This window comes from Malaya genurostris, chromosome 2, assembly GCF_030247185.1.
Source record: "Malaya genurostris strain Urasoe2022 chromosome 2, Malgen_1.1, whole genome shotgun sequence".
NCBI lineage: Eukaryota > Metazoa > Arthropoda > Insecta > Diptera > Culicidae > Malaya > Malaya genurostris.
The window spans coordinates 289,484,720-289,498,329 of record NC_080571.1 but is presented as its reverse complement, the minus strand read 5'-3'; the positions used below and the strand labels follow the sequence as shown (position 1 = coordinate 289,498,329).

The 13,610-nt window shown below is 40.0% G+C and overlaps 1 protein-coding gene across 14 annotated transcripts in view; it reads left to right on the top strand.

Moving 5' to 3' along the window:
- The window catches only part of LOC131430508 (kinesin-like protein KIF21A), a 140,174-nt gene that overhangs the window by 101,796 nt on the left and 24,768 nt on the right, over positions 1-13,610 (top strand). For 8 of the 14 annotated variants that reach the window (XM_058595549.1, XM_058595544.1, XM_058595546.1 and 5 more), the window contains 7 exons: positions 966-1,049; positions 1,196-1,432; positions 1,510-1,975; positions 2,090-2,292; positions 2,553-4,456; positions 5,122-5,532; positions 12,762-12,905. In XM_058595549.1, the coding sequence (XP_058451532.1) occupies positions 966-1,049; positions 1,196-1,432; positions 1,510-1,975; positions 2,090-2,292; positions 2,553-4,456; positions 5,122-5,532; positions 12,762-12,905 (3,449 nt within the window). The other 6 variants (XM_058595554.1, XM_058595553.1, XM_058595555.1 and 3 more) reach the window with 6 other exon arrangements.

Here is a 13,610-nt window from a genome sequence, read left to right as displayed (position 1 = left end):
GTTCTAAACCCTCTCCTTTCTCAATTCCCGAAAAAAAATTGTGGGTAATTTTTACCTGGTTTGAGCGAGTTTTATACCTATTTACTATAAAAGGGTAACCAAACATAATAGAAATCTTCCTCATATTAGTCAATTAAAAATACTCATGGTTTATAACCATCCTTAGTTAGTGTGTGTTATATTAGCCCACAGCACCCAACCACTGAAAATATTCTGTATTTCTATGTGTCGGTTTTGCACGATACGCTTTGTGTGATGATTCGTTCAATTCATGTGTTTGGAATTATGCGCGCCTCATTTTGGCACTGAATTTCACATTAATGCTCGTTCATACCACACATTTTAGAAAACTTCAACTTTCAGTTAATTTAGGATACCTCATACTACTGAAAATTTTAACGTAAATTACTGAACAAATTTCCGATGTTATGGAGAAGTACAACAAGAAGATATTCACAATTAAGTTCCACCCATTCTCGTACAGGGTAAATTTTGAAAAGGTGCCGCATAGTAAAGTAAGTCTTATTCACGACAAAAAAGTCATAATGAGATATGTTGGAATGACTAGAGAAAGGTTTTTTCACATTGAGAAAAGGTCTCTCTTTGTCTTACAACTTTCAAGGACAACTGAGCATCTTCTGTAACAAACACACTCAGTATTTTGAACCGTTCTTGGTCTAAATATTCGAAAAACAAGTTTTTGTTCTAATCGTGGAACCTAAATCAATGATCATAACTTAACTTTGACAGGAAAAAATGGATTGGATATACTGTAAGACCTACTGACCATTTGGTTCAAAGATTGCCTATTAAAAAACCCTGTGTACCAGTAGCTTGTACCTCGGTGACCTCCCAAACGCCCCCAGCAACCGCAGTATCCGCAGTTTCTTGTGGCGACACCAAATAATTAGCATATCGGATTAATTTGTGCTTTTTCTTGTTGTTTATTTATTTGCCACACTCAGGTTTCCGTGTATGCCAGCTGTGTCGAAAAACTGGTGGAAGGAGCACTGAAAGGTTACAATGCAACGGTGCTAGCCTACGGACAGGTAACGTAACATACATGCATGCATGCATACATACGTGTCGAATGATTAATTACTTTCCACTTGACTGGGTTGTCCCACGTCCGAACGAACCGATCGCCCGTATGAACAACATTTTTGTTCTGTTTGGTTTTTCATTCGCATCTTAGACGGGATCGGGCAAAACCTACACAATGGGGACCGGCTTCGAGCGGGACATTCCGGAACTACAGGAAGGAATTATCCCCCGCGCGGTTCGACATCTCTTCGAAGGAATAGTCCAGCTACAGGAAAATCCGTACGATGACGACGGAGTCTATCTGGGATCGTTGCAGTTCAGCGTGGCGGCACAGTTTATGGAACTTTACAACGAAGAGATTATCGATCTACTTGATCCCTACAGTAAAGTACGTTTTTCGCTAAACATTCTGGTGTCAGACTGATCGATTCTAAAGCTATTTTAAATTTTTGGTTTCCTTCGCAGGGTCGCATTTTTAAAATTCATGAGGACGCCAGTGGTGGTATCAGCGTTGCGGGAGCAACAATTCAGCCCCTTAGTGGTCCCCAAGATGCCTTACGTTGCCTGATGCAGGGTGCATTGGCGCGCACAACAGCCTCCACTCAGATGAACGAACAGTCCTCACGGAGTCACGCTCTGTTTACAATTCTTATCCGTCGACAGCGGGTGATGAGTGCCGAAGAAAGTGGCAATCCGGACGGTGATCTGGAGACGCTCACATCGAAGTTTCACTTTGTTGATTTGGCTGGATCGGAACGGCTCAAACGAACCGGTGCCACGGGTGAACGAGCTCGGGAGGGAATCTCAATAAATTGTGGCCTGCTGGCTTTGGGAAACGTAATCTCGGCGCTGGGTGATAAAACGAAGAAAGTTTCACATGTACCCTACCGAGACTCGAAGCTGACGCGGTTGCTGCAAGATTCGCTGGGTGGTACGTAACTCTGCACAATCTTCGTAATCGGCTTTCAATTAAATCATCTACCGTGTGGTTTGCACTTCCCTTCTCCGGAACGTGCTCGCCGCATTTGTTTTTCCTCTCTCCCAGGAAACAGTCAAACGATCATGATCGCATGTGTGTCTCCGAGCGATCGCGACTTCATGGAAACCCTCAACACACTCAAGTACGCTAACCGAGCGCGCAACATCAAAAACAAAGTACAAATCAATCAAGACCAGAGCTCGCGAACGATATCACAGCTGAGGCGTGAAATTGCTGCCTTGCAGCTGGAGTTACTTGAGTACAAGCAGGTTGGTAACTTTTTTTTTTGCTTCCCCGATTCATTGCTAATGTTCGCTTAAATGGATTTGCGGTTTTCCTCCGTTTTGGTGGTTTTGCGGTGTGATCAGAATTCACATGATATTACCGGTGGGGTGTGTTCAGTCACATCGATTGTAACATCATAATAAGCGGTTGGAATTTGGGCGGGAAAACAAAATATATTTTCGTCTGTCTAAATCAACAAGCCAATATTAAACCTTGCTAATGGTTTCCTTTCCTTAATTAACAGGGTAAAAGAAGCGTGGACGCTGAAGGTAATGCTGCGGTATCGGATACGTTCCTGGAGAATGCAATGTTGTTGCAGGACAATAAGCGCCTCCAGCAGCGTCTGAAGGCTATGCAAGAAACGATCAATGTTTTGACAGATAAAAACGCCGCACTGCAGGCACAGCAAACACTGCTGGGTTGGTCATCCGGTAGCACCGGCAGTGGAGATGGTGGGGATTCCGATATGCAACAGCTGGTCGCTGGATATATCAGTGAAATCGAGAAGCTAAAGGCGAAACTGATCGAATCGGAACAAATGTTCCAACAGTTGAAGAAGGCTCAGGTTAGTCCATCGAAGTTGGGATTGAAAAGTAACTATTCGTTTATCGAGGACACGACGGAAACCGTTATCAATCGAGCTAAGCGTGAACTGGAGAAAGAACGGGAACTTCTGATGTCTCGGTCGTTGCCTGGCCTGGAAAATGACAGCAGCAATCAGAGTTTGGTCGATGGATCTGACAGTGACTCGGATACAGAATCGGATGACAAAACCGGTGAGCTACAAGCGGAAATCAACGACATTAGTTCGGATATTGAAATTAAGTCGAAATTAATTGAACAGTTGGAGTTGTCACAGCAACGAATGCAGGTCATGCGCCAGCAGTATGAGGAAAAACTGAACGTTTTGAATGCGAAAATTATCAACACACAGAAGGAACGTGATCAGGTACTAGCTAATATGAGTGGTTCGGGTGCTGCGGGGGGAAATGTGCAACCTGACAGAATCAGAAAGGTCAAGGAGGAATATGAACGTAAATTGTCGGAAATGCAGAAGGAACTGAAAAAACTACAAATGGCACAAAGAGAACATCTCAGGCAGCAGCGTGAATTGCAAGCGCAGGATGCTCAACTCAAAACTCTCAAAGGGGAACTGGCTGAACTAAAGCAGATAAAAATTCGCTTGATGAAGAAAATTCAAGAAGAAAATAACCGGCACAAAGAATTGGAGAGCAGGAAGACACGGGAAATAGCTCAACTTAGGAAGGAAAGTCGGAAGCAGGTGAACATGATCAAAACCCTGCAGGCTCAGGGAGTGGCAAAGGATCAAGTTCTAAAGCGAAAGACGGAAGAAGTTTCCAATCTACGAAAGACTCAACGAGGAATGATGAGTATGAAAGCGGCCGGTCGGTTTCCTCCCAAGAAATCAACGCTCGTACAGAACACAAAGAATCTCAAAACCAAATGGGATTCATTGCAGCGAACTATCACTCGGGCGGCCAGAAGCAGACAAGCTGTGTTTGAACTGGAACGGGAACTTGAACGACTGTTACAGGAGCGTGATGGATTGAGTCGTGATTTAGCAAATGTTCGCTCGAGGAAAGGTTTAGGAGATACAGCGGAACTCATATCAGAAGAAGACACTATACTGGCCAACATGAACTACATTCAGGAGAACATTACACAAATTCAGCATTCCATCATGGAATTGGAAGAGGGTAGAGAATCGGCAGCGGAACAAATACAGCTTCAGAACATTTTAGAAAACATTCGGTCGATGGAAGAGTTCAGGTTCATTCTAGAGAAACTTTGCGGGGCATCGATTGCGCAGGTCTGCGAAGCTGCTCTTACCCAAACCAGGTTGAAGGAACGGGAAGCGCTACTGAATGAAGTACAGCAAGATAGTAGCATTCAGCAGCAACTGTTGCAGCATATTTTGGCAAAAACTCCGGCGGCAACCCTATCGGAAACAAGTTTCAGCTCCGGTCACTCCAACAATTCCAATGTGATGAATTCTATGCTACAGGCGGCAGCACTTTCCAACGGACTTACGCGAACGTACGAAGACCAACCGGAAAACAATGAAAACAATGCCTATGTAATCAATTCCATCACCAGAAGCCCTTCTCCTAGCAGCAGCACCGAGTTGTAAGTATAGTTTTTTTTTCTCTAATCACGAGTTCCATGTTTGTTAGTGGTGGGCGTCATTCGGTGTGGCGGTTGTTTAACATCGTAGCATGAGAATCTGAAATTCCGGTTGAACTAATAAAGCATTATTCAGCACAATTCAGTAGTTGGCAGGTGGATAAAAGCGTAGGCCAATCTTCATGATAAATAACTGCTGGACCCAATGATTATCCGTTCCTTACCATAAAAGTCAATCCGGTTCTAGATTAGAATTTTCTGTTCAGTAGTAGTCCAAATTATTTGTTGTGTCCATGAATCAATAACAGAACCAAGTCTAATGAAATACCATTTTTAACCTCTAGCCGAAGTAAACTGCAAGTCAGTGAACGAATCCGCAAGAAGAATAACCTGTACGAAGCCATAGTCTCTACTAATGATTAATTGAAATTACTTTAATTTTGTCACTACCAAAATCGTTTGCAGAAAACAAAAATTATTCAATCATCAATATTATTTCAATTTCTTGATTTTTTTTTAATTCGTAACTTGTTTTCTTCCTCTTCAACTTTTTTTCTTGTCGAATTCCATTTCCACCCCTTTTTATCCTACTTCCTGGTGCCGTACGGTGTATGGCGAAATCTTTCCGTTCTTGCTGCTCCCTCTTAACTTTCACCTACTACTACTAGCGATAACGATAACATTGTCACCTACAGAAACTCCTCAAAGCTAAGACGAAGGCCCGCCGCCGGTCAAGACTCGCTGCCGTACGGTTGCCTACCTGGACCAGGGGACATGTCTGTTTCCCCGACCGCCGGCAGCAAGCTTGAGAAAGTGGGTATTTGTATTTATCTAGAGGATTCGGCAGATGACGATGACACGATGAAACATTCTCCGCAGGACGAGAATGGCGGATTCATCGGTGGTGGTATGACTCGTTCGTACACGACCGCAGGTGAGACATCGCAGATTCCGGTACCTGTTAGCAACAACATCATCAACAACAACAGCAACAGCAGCAATCCGTCTGCTGGGACAACCGTGGCTGGGCGAACATTTGTTCCGCTGTCGAAAACTCCCAGCGCTCCCGGTTCTTTGAAGTAAGTATTAATAAGTCGTCTCTCTTGTTGTTATCTATTTTCAAGTGTTGAAAGTGTGTTCATAAATAATCGGTTCTCTCTTCGCCTTCGATAATATTCAAACAGGATTGTCGAATCGCCTAACACTGCATGGGCAGCTTTCAGCAAAATGCTCGGTTGCTCAGAAAAATACGTACTGCGATCTGGCGTTGTACCGAAAAATGCCTAAATGTGTCCATCTATCTTTCTGAATTACCCGTTTGTTCGTTTATGCGTAGAAAATGTTTACTTCGCCTGTTGGACGTTATCGATCAGCTGTACCATCTGCTGCCAATTCAGCCTTTTCGCGTGTTAAAGCGACTAGTGGAAACCGGCTTGGATGCTATCGGTGACCAGCTTCTGCGGTCTGCGCTGCCGATTGCCAATGAGGACAGACCATGTTGAGTAATCGTTTTGCTTGCCTGGTGTGTGCCGATGCGGGTGTCTTTGTCCGTCTCGTAAATAGTGTGTCTTTTGTTTTTACATTAATGGAGAATAACGAGTGTTGCAATGTAGAATAGAAACACTAAACACCGTTTTCGTGGAAAATCACTCCGTTTTCACAGAGACCCGATTGTAATCTGGATTGATCCATTCATTTGTTTCTGAAATCTTCCAGTAATGATTTTTGTTAGTAAAGGTGGTGTTTACTAAGAGATTGGTAGTACTTATTATCTTTCTCCGGATTCAGTGGGTTCCTGCGTCCATGTCGTATAAGGTCACAATTGTTGGGGTTTCTCTTTTCATGTTTTCAGCTCGGATAGAGCGCAATCAGTTTTTTGGCAAAAAATAGGTTTTCTGATTTTAGTTAGTTACTACTTAGTACAAAAAAAACTAAAAAACTCTCACAATTGCTAATTTTGGTTAGTAATTTTCAATTTTCTCAGAAATGCTAAATTTCTTATTTGCATATATCCAATAAACTGCCTGTCATTTCATAGCAGAGATTAAATTCAATTTTATTCAACTAATTTTTCAGTTGAATTAGCAAACAAGGTTTTTTTTAGCCAATTTGATTTACTGAAGATATTTTTTTATATCGTTTATTTTGACCGGTTTCCACCAATTTGTGGTCGTTCGCCGGGTGGCTGAAGATATTGATAGATTCAATAATATTATTGTTGGTTGTAATCAACTTAGTTGAATATTTACCAATATCGACTAATATAAACTATTGGTGTAAGCAAAAACCGACGATAAATTCAAGTATTTATTTTCATTGCATCTAATTTTGATAGTTGACAGAACAACAATTTTTTGGTACTGAATCTAATAATATTTTTACTAATTTAAACTTTTGTTTCGGATTAGTTATTGAATTCAATTAAGTGTTTTATGATACGTTTTAATGAACGGTTCAATATTTTATCCGTGAAATTTTTCATTTAGTAGTTACTAGAAACGCTATATGAATCTGAACAAAGTCTGTCAACTTTAAATTTCGGCAGCAAAATAATAACAAAAACCTGTTTTAATCCACCTAGTGGTGTAATGATGCCTTTCTCATGTATAATATTGTGGTATTCTATTCAAAAAATTTCTCTTAGATTTTTGAAAGAAACCAAGAGATTGTTTGTGCATAACATACAGAATGAAACAGTGCTTTGCTCGCGTATGTCATCCTTAAGAAAACGAAGTGGGTTCACTATTATATGCTCTTCCGTCACCAGAACCCGAGAACTGGTATAATCGAAGTCGGTTCTTACGGCCACCAACTAACATGACGTACAAACTCTATTAGTTTTTATTTAAATATTGAAGACTTTATACGATTCTGCCATGGTACTCTAAACGACGATTTGAATTTCTGTTGTATCCGAAAATAAGCAGTAATTTTTGATAAGACCATTTATTTGATCCTAAGATTGGGAACAACGGTTTTGTCCAGTTTACAACATTTTTTACGGTTTTTGTTTCGCTGGTTTAAGTGACGGTGTACAATGTTGAACACACTTTACCCTATAACTCCGGAACCGGAAGTCGGATCCGGATGAAATTCAGGAATTCCGTATGGGACTGGAAAACCTTTCATTCGAATCTAAGACCATCGCTGAGAAAAGTGAGTGAGATCCATTTTGGTATATATGACTACTATTTCCGGTACTTCCGGAACCGGATACCGGGAACCAGGATAGCCGGAATTGATTTGTTTAGTTGCCTACAGATAATGACTATCGATTTGTGTAGTTTTGAGACCAGTTTAGAAGTTTTGTTTTATGTTATTTTTTTCGCCGGTTTAAGTGACGGTGTACAATATTGAACAAACTTTACCCTATAACTCTGGCACCGGAAGTCGGACCCGGATGAAATTCAGGAATTTCGTATGGGACAATGAGACCTTTCATTTGAATCTAAGTTTGTCAAAATCGGTTAAGCCATCTCCGAGAAAACGTAGTGAGATTATTTGACATATACACACATACAGATTTTCGATCACAACTACATATGACCTGCCAAATCAAATAATTCTTCGGAAATTTGGACACCTCCTTTGACCGGGTAACGGCGCTGTTTCGCATTGCGGTATAAAAAGCCAAATTCGAACGCCATTTAAAGTTTTCGAACCGTTGAATTTTTTATATTTGTGAAAAACTCATTAGCACGATTTTTTGCACTAAAATTTTACTTGTCATTACGGTTCTTGTCTCGGCTACACTTTTTATATGTATGATTTTGGCTTCAAAACCTTGTGAGCCACATTTCGCACTGAAAGATTGCGTACCGATAAATTCGGATTTAGTTGCCGTTCGCACAAATTTTGCGCACTTCCACTTGATTCGACGTCATTTTACTGAATGTTACAACAATGTAAACATGTTGTAACATGTGTTGAAATAGAGTGGAGAGTTTAAACTGTCATATAAATGAAACATTTAAAACTTTCTCTATAATAAAAGTTTCTGAAATCTAACAGGCTCAGTGTATTTCATCCCCCTGATCTTTGAATTAACTTTTGGGTAATGGCATAAGAGACGTAACCGATTAAACGCATTTGCCCCCTCGCTCAATTTTCTCAGAGATGGCTGAACCCAATGTTCACAAGCTTTAGCTCGTTTGAAAGCAAGTCTTGAGACATAAATTAATATCAAGTGGGTGTTACTTATTACCGGTATCACTACACGGTTAAAACCAAGTGTAGTGGTTGTGATCCTTATTATAGGTATCACTTCACGATGGAAATCAAGTGAAGTGAATGTGGGTCCTTATTACGGAAGTCGCTTCAGAGAAAAAAGTATTTACTTAGATGTGCTTGTGGTTATTACGAACATCCTTAATAACATACATGATTTTTTTCACTACAGTGATAGTAATAGGGAAAATCAAGTTAAGTGGCATGTAAGTGAAGTGAATGTGGAAGTGGAAGTGAGACTGGTTATAAGGGCCATGATGGAACAAGTGACGTAACCGACAAAACGTATTTTTGACCTCTACTCAATTTTCTCGGTGATTGTTGAACCGGATTGAACAATCCTAGACTCGCTTGAAAGTTACTATTGAATTGTTATTCAAGTTTGAAGATCAAATTGCTGACACTTTCGGTTCCGGAGATATAATCATATAAGTGACGTAACCGACAAATCACTCTTTTTTTCTATCCACAATATTTTTTCAGCAAGTGACTAATGACCAAGTTTAAATGTATCATTACAGATACTGTTGGTTTGGAATGTAGTCAGATATACTACGTAAGCGTTGAAACCAGCTTTTGTGAAATAACCGAATCAGTATATAGCCTAAATTCGTGTCAGAAATTATCCTCATGAATAAAGAAAAGAGAAAGGCATTACCACGCCACTAGTTGGACATAATTAGTTGTTAACGACAATTTCGTTTCAATTTAAAATTTCTCTGGTCCAGGGTTTCTGTCAACTAGAAATGTTCCCTGGAATTGAGAACCCTTTTTAGCAACAAAATAAATACTGGAAAATAACTAGTTAAATCTGTTAAGCTTCGTAGTTAAATTCACCTAATCCAAAAACAAAACTACGAATTAGTTGAAGAGCTGATTTGTTTCTTTCCGTGAAGTTACAGATTTTTTGAATGCTTCAATTCTCTCTTCTATTACTTCGTTCAACAAAAAATCTGTGTTCAAAATGTATTCTTAATTTTCCGAGAAATATAATGAATTTGTAGTTCTTTGAGCTCGTAAGAATAGCTTCATTTATGTTATTTTTCATGTATCAAGACCATAATTTGAGTTACAAAAAATAATCAATCATCTATTTTCTCGAGGTAAATAAAAAAGGTAAATAATAGCCTTTGGCTAGTGACCTATAAATCAATCAGTTTGCATAAATCATTTTCACTTGTTTCTACTGTAGAAAAAAAGCAAAGTCTTGACATCACATTCCTTTTGTGGAATTTGGCCTTTCTGTTTCAACAGACTTCGGGGTCTATTTTTAGCGTACAGAATCATTGCATGGATAGTAGTACGATCCTCCTACTGACACTAAGAATCCTTCCAGGTCAGGGCTCGAACATACGACAACTGGCTTGTAATACCAGCGTCGTATGCATTGAACCGCCAACCCGGGCAACTGTTGAAGCCTTTTCAAATTATAAATGTTTTTTTGGGAGTCCCTGTTCGTTTCGCAATAGCATTGGAACATTTTCTTTTAGCTTTCGTTTGGCAATGTAATTCTTTTCTTCGCCAAACCGATTTTTTCAATTCACCGTAAATAGTACAACTAGATTCGAAAGACAAAGTGTTCTGAGCACGCATATCACTTGAAACTCTCAATTCAGTGATGCTGATGTCAAATTTGACGTATTGAAATCAATGCTGCCATATATGAAAACTTATATATTGCCAGACAATGATTTTATTCAGCCAAAGCACGGGAATGATCAAAAAATTGCCGGAATTTATTCAGACAATTAGAAATACTAATTTATTTATCAAAATCGATATTGTCCCCTTCAAAGTACTCCCCATCGACTGCAGCATACTTATGCCAGTGTTTGATCTAATCTTCGAGACATTTTTTATATTCAGTTTTCGGTATGGCCATCAGAGTCATCTGCGATTTTTCCATAATCTCATCTCGGGTGCCGAAACGCGTTCCACGGAGCAGTTTTTTGAGTCGACCGAAAAAGTCGCAAAGAGTCAAATCAGGTGAGTCCGGTGGATGCTGAATGGTATTCGTTTCATTTTTAGCCAAATGTTCACGGATAACGATGACATTGTGTGACGGTGCGTTATCGTGGTGCGTTTGTCCACGAGTTGTTTGCTCACAAATCTGGTCTTTTTCGGCGAATTACTTTTCGCAAACGTCTCATAACGCCTAAATAATGTTTCTTGTTGATACACAACATCCTTGTAATCAATGAAAACTGTGAACATCGCCTTCTTTTTCGACTGAAAACGACGAGGTTTATTCGGTTGCGGCTCATTCGGTTCACGCCATTCATTCGCTCGATATCTGGATTGCGTGTCATACTCGTAAATTCACGTCTCGTCACCAGTAGTAATTGTAGCCATTGAAACCGGTTTTAACGAAACAAATGCAAACTCGTTGTTGCAAATTCAATTCCATTTTGAAAATTGTACAAAATCGAGGAGACGCAGATGTACTCAATCTAATCGGGTGACTGAGAGCGCCACACGGTGGTGATTCTGAAAACTTTTCGATCAAGGTAGTATTCGCCCGGAAAGCTGATGAGTTAGAGAGCAATTTGTAACTGCGGATTGAAAACCAAACTTTTCGTCACCAACTATGCGTTGTTGTCGAAGCTGTAAAGGCTGTACTCTAAAAAACCACTCTCTTTTTATTGCAAGGGTGAAAATTGATCAAATTTTGGATGATACTGAGAAGATGTTGCGGAAGAAAGGCTATGAAACCTCGTGATCGCAAGGAAAGTAAGGGATTACTTCAGGTATAGTCCAGATCTTTTCACCCGGGACGTTACCAAGACACTCTGATTTCATGCCATCAAGGTGAAGAAGGCGCCTAACTGAACCGATAAACAGAATACGGAGGCCAAAGTCCGCGCCAGAGTGGTTAGTGCAGCAGTAATGTAACGTAAAAGACGGGACACCAAGCGTAAAGCGGACATCAAGCAGATCCTTGACCGCGAGCTTTATGTTGGCAAGTCCCGCCTGGATGTTCCGGAGAAATTTCGGAAGAAGTAGAGAATCGATCAATTTGTCAAGAAGTACTTGATGTAGCAGAACATCTGTGGGTGCGGCAAATTCAGCAAGCTATACACAACGATCGGTACCATCAACGACGCTCTGCTTTGGGTGGATTTGGCATCGTGGCATTGTACGAAATCGGTGCTGGAGTGCTGCGACGCTAACGAGATTGTTTTTGTGACGATGGAAACAAATTTGTCAAACTCACCAGAACTTTGTCTACTAATTCCCTGAGAGGTAATCGTTACTATCTTATGACAGTTTTTCAGGCACAAACTTTAGAAATCCGGAAGAACGAAGGGACGGTATTTAGAATTAGTTTATTCGGTAGAACTGTTATGCTCTGAACCGTTCCTTAACATGAACTGTTTCGTCAATGTGCACAGAGACGTGTTATGTCCAATAACATAGCATCGGACAAGGATCCACGCCTTCGTAAACAGGTTGACTCTTGGAGCGTTACTTTGTTTTAAACAAGAACAAAATCATCGATTTCAAACCGTTTGAACCTCTCTTAATACGTAGATTCACTTATAAATTCAATTTCGGCACTTCAAGTTTAGACTGATCTTGCTCGAAAAAATATTCGATTTTGTTTATAATCCAATACTGTCACGTTGTTGACAGATATCCCAATTTTCGATATGGCACTCTATAAGTGGCGCCATCTTTAGTAGAACACTGGAAGCTACTGAACCTAATAACTATTGTCACTTATTTGTGTTAAACTTGAAGTTACTACTCACGTGTGAAATATGTGCAATGCATGGATATTGCAGTTTCTGTCTGGATTGAGCTTAACGATATGAAAAAGAGCCCAACTGTAATATTAACTTTATCTATTCTCATTCTATTTCACAGAAAACTTTCCGTACGATTGAATTCAACTGCATTTCTTTAAATTGTACCGGTTTTCTTTGTAGATAGTTTGTTTGTATTTGAATGAAAAATAAAACTAACAAATTACGGGTTTGACGTACTATTTTATGAACACACTTTGACAAACAATTCATGCTGTCCATTGACTGATCACGCATCTTTTCCATTATAAACACTTACACATGCATACCCATAGAGGACTTCAGCCAGTGCCAAGCATATCCCGTCAGAACAGTACCGCATCGCCTCTGCTAGCGCGGAAATCATTCGACCCAAGTGTGGCACCTCCATCGCCCCGTATCTCGAGAAGAGCCTTCCCGAGCAAGGCGTCACCTGGCATGTAAGTAAAAAGTATGGAAAAACGAAGAACGGTGTATTTTGTTTTTAAATTGGATACGGACCAAAATTGAATTGTTAGAATTTTTGCAGTTTTCATGATTTGATCAAAATTTGTTAGACTGGTAGCATAAGTTTAGAGAACAGACGAGAACAATGTATCGGTTTGTGAATATTTGCAGCGGAGTGATAAGCGAGCATCAGTTCAAAAGTTCGGCAGTTTTCCTCGGCCGTCGTGAGCCATAGTATCAATGTTAAGTGTTGATTTTATAACATTTCAAACAAGATTAATCGACAATAACATGATTTTGTAAAATGATTTTTGTTAGTAAATAGTCGGACGCTAACGAGATAAACCCAAACAGCCAACCTAAATCAGTGTCAAATAATATTTAAAGTATTTGTTGCCTAGCTAATAGCTGTTGAATTTAATTTTCCTGTAATTCGAAATTGTGACATTCTTCATATTCAAACGCATCTATGTTTCCACTATCTTCCATCATACTAATTTCGATTCGACTCTCCGCCGTAATCCTGTACATCGTTGTGTGCTGCTATTAACAACCGACCAACAATATACGCACGCCCACGCCCATACCAAAAACAAACCCGTACATTACACATGCTGGACTGCTCGCTTAATAAATCGCTAATCAATCCAAACGAATCGAAATTGAAAACTGTTGCACCTTCGATGATACCCGTTGTC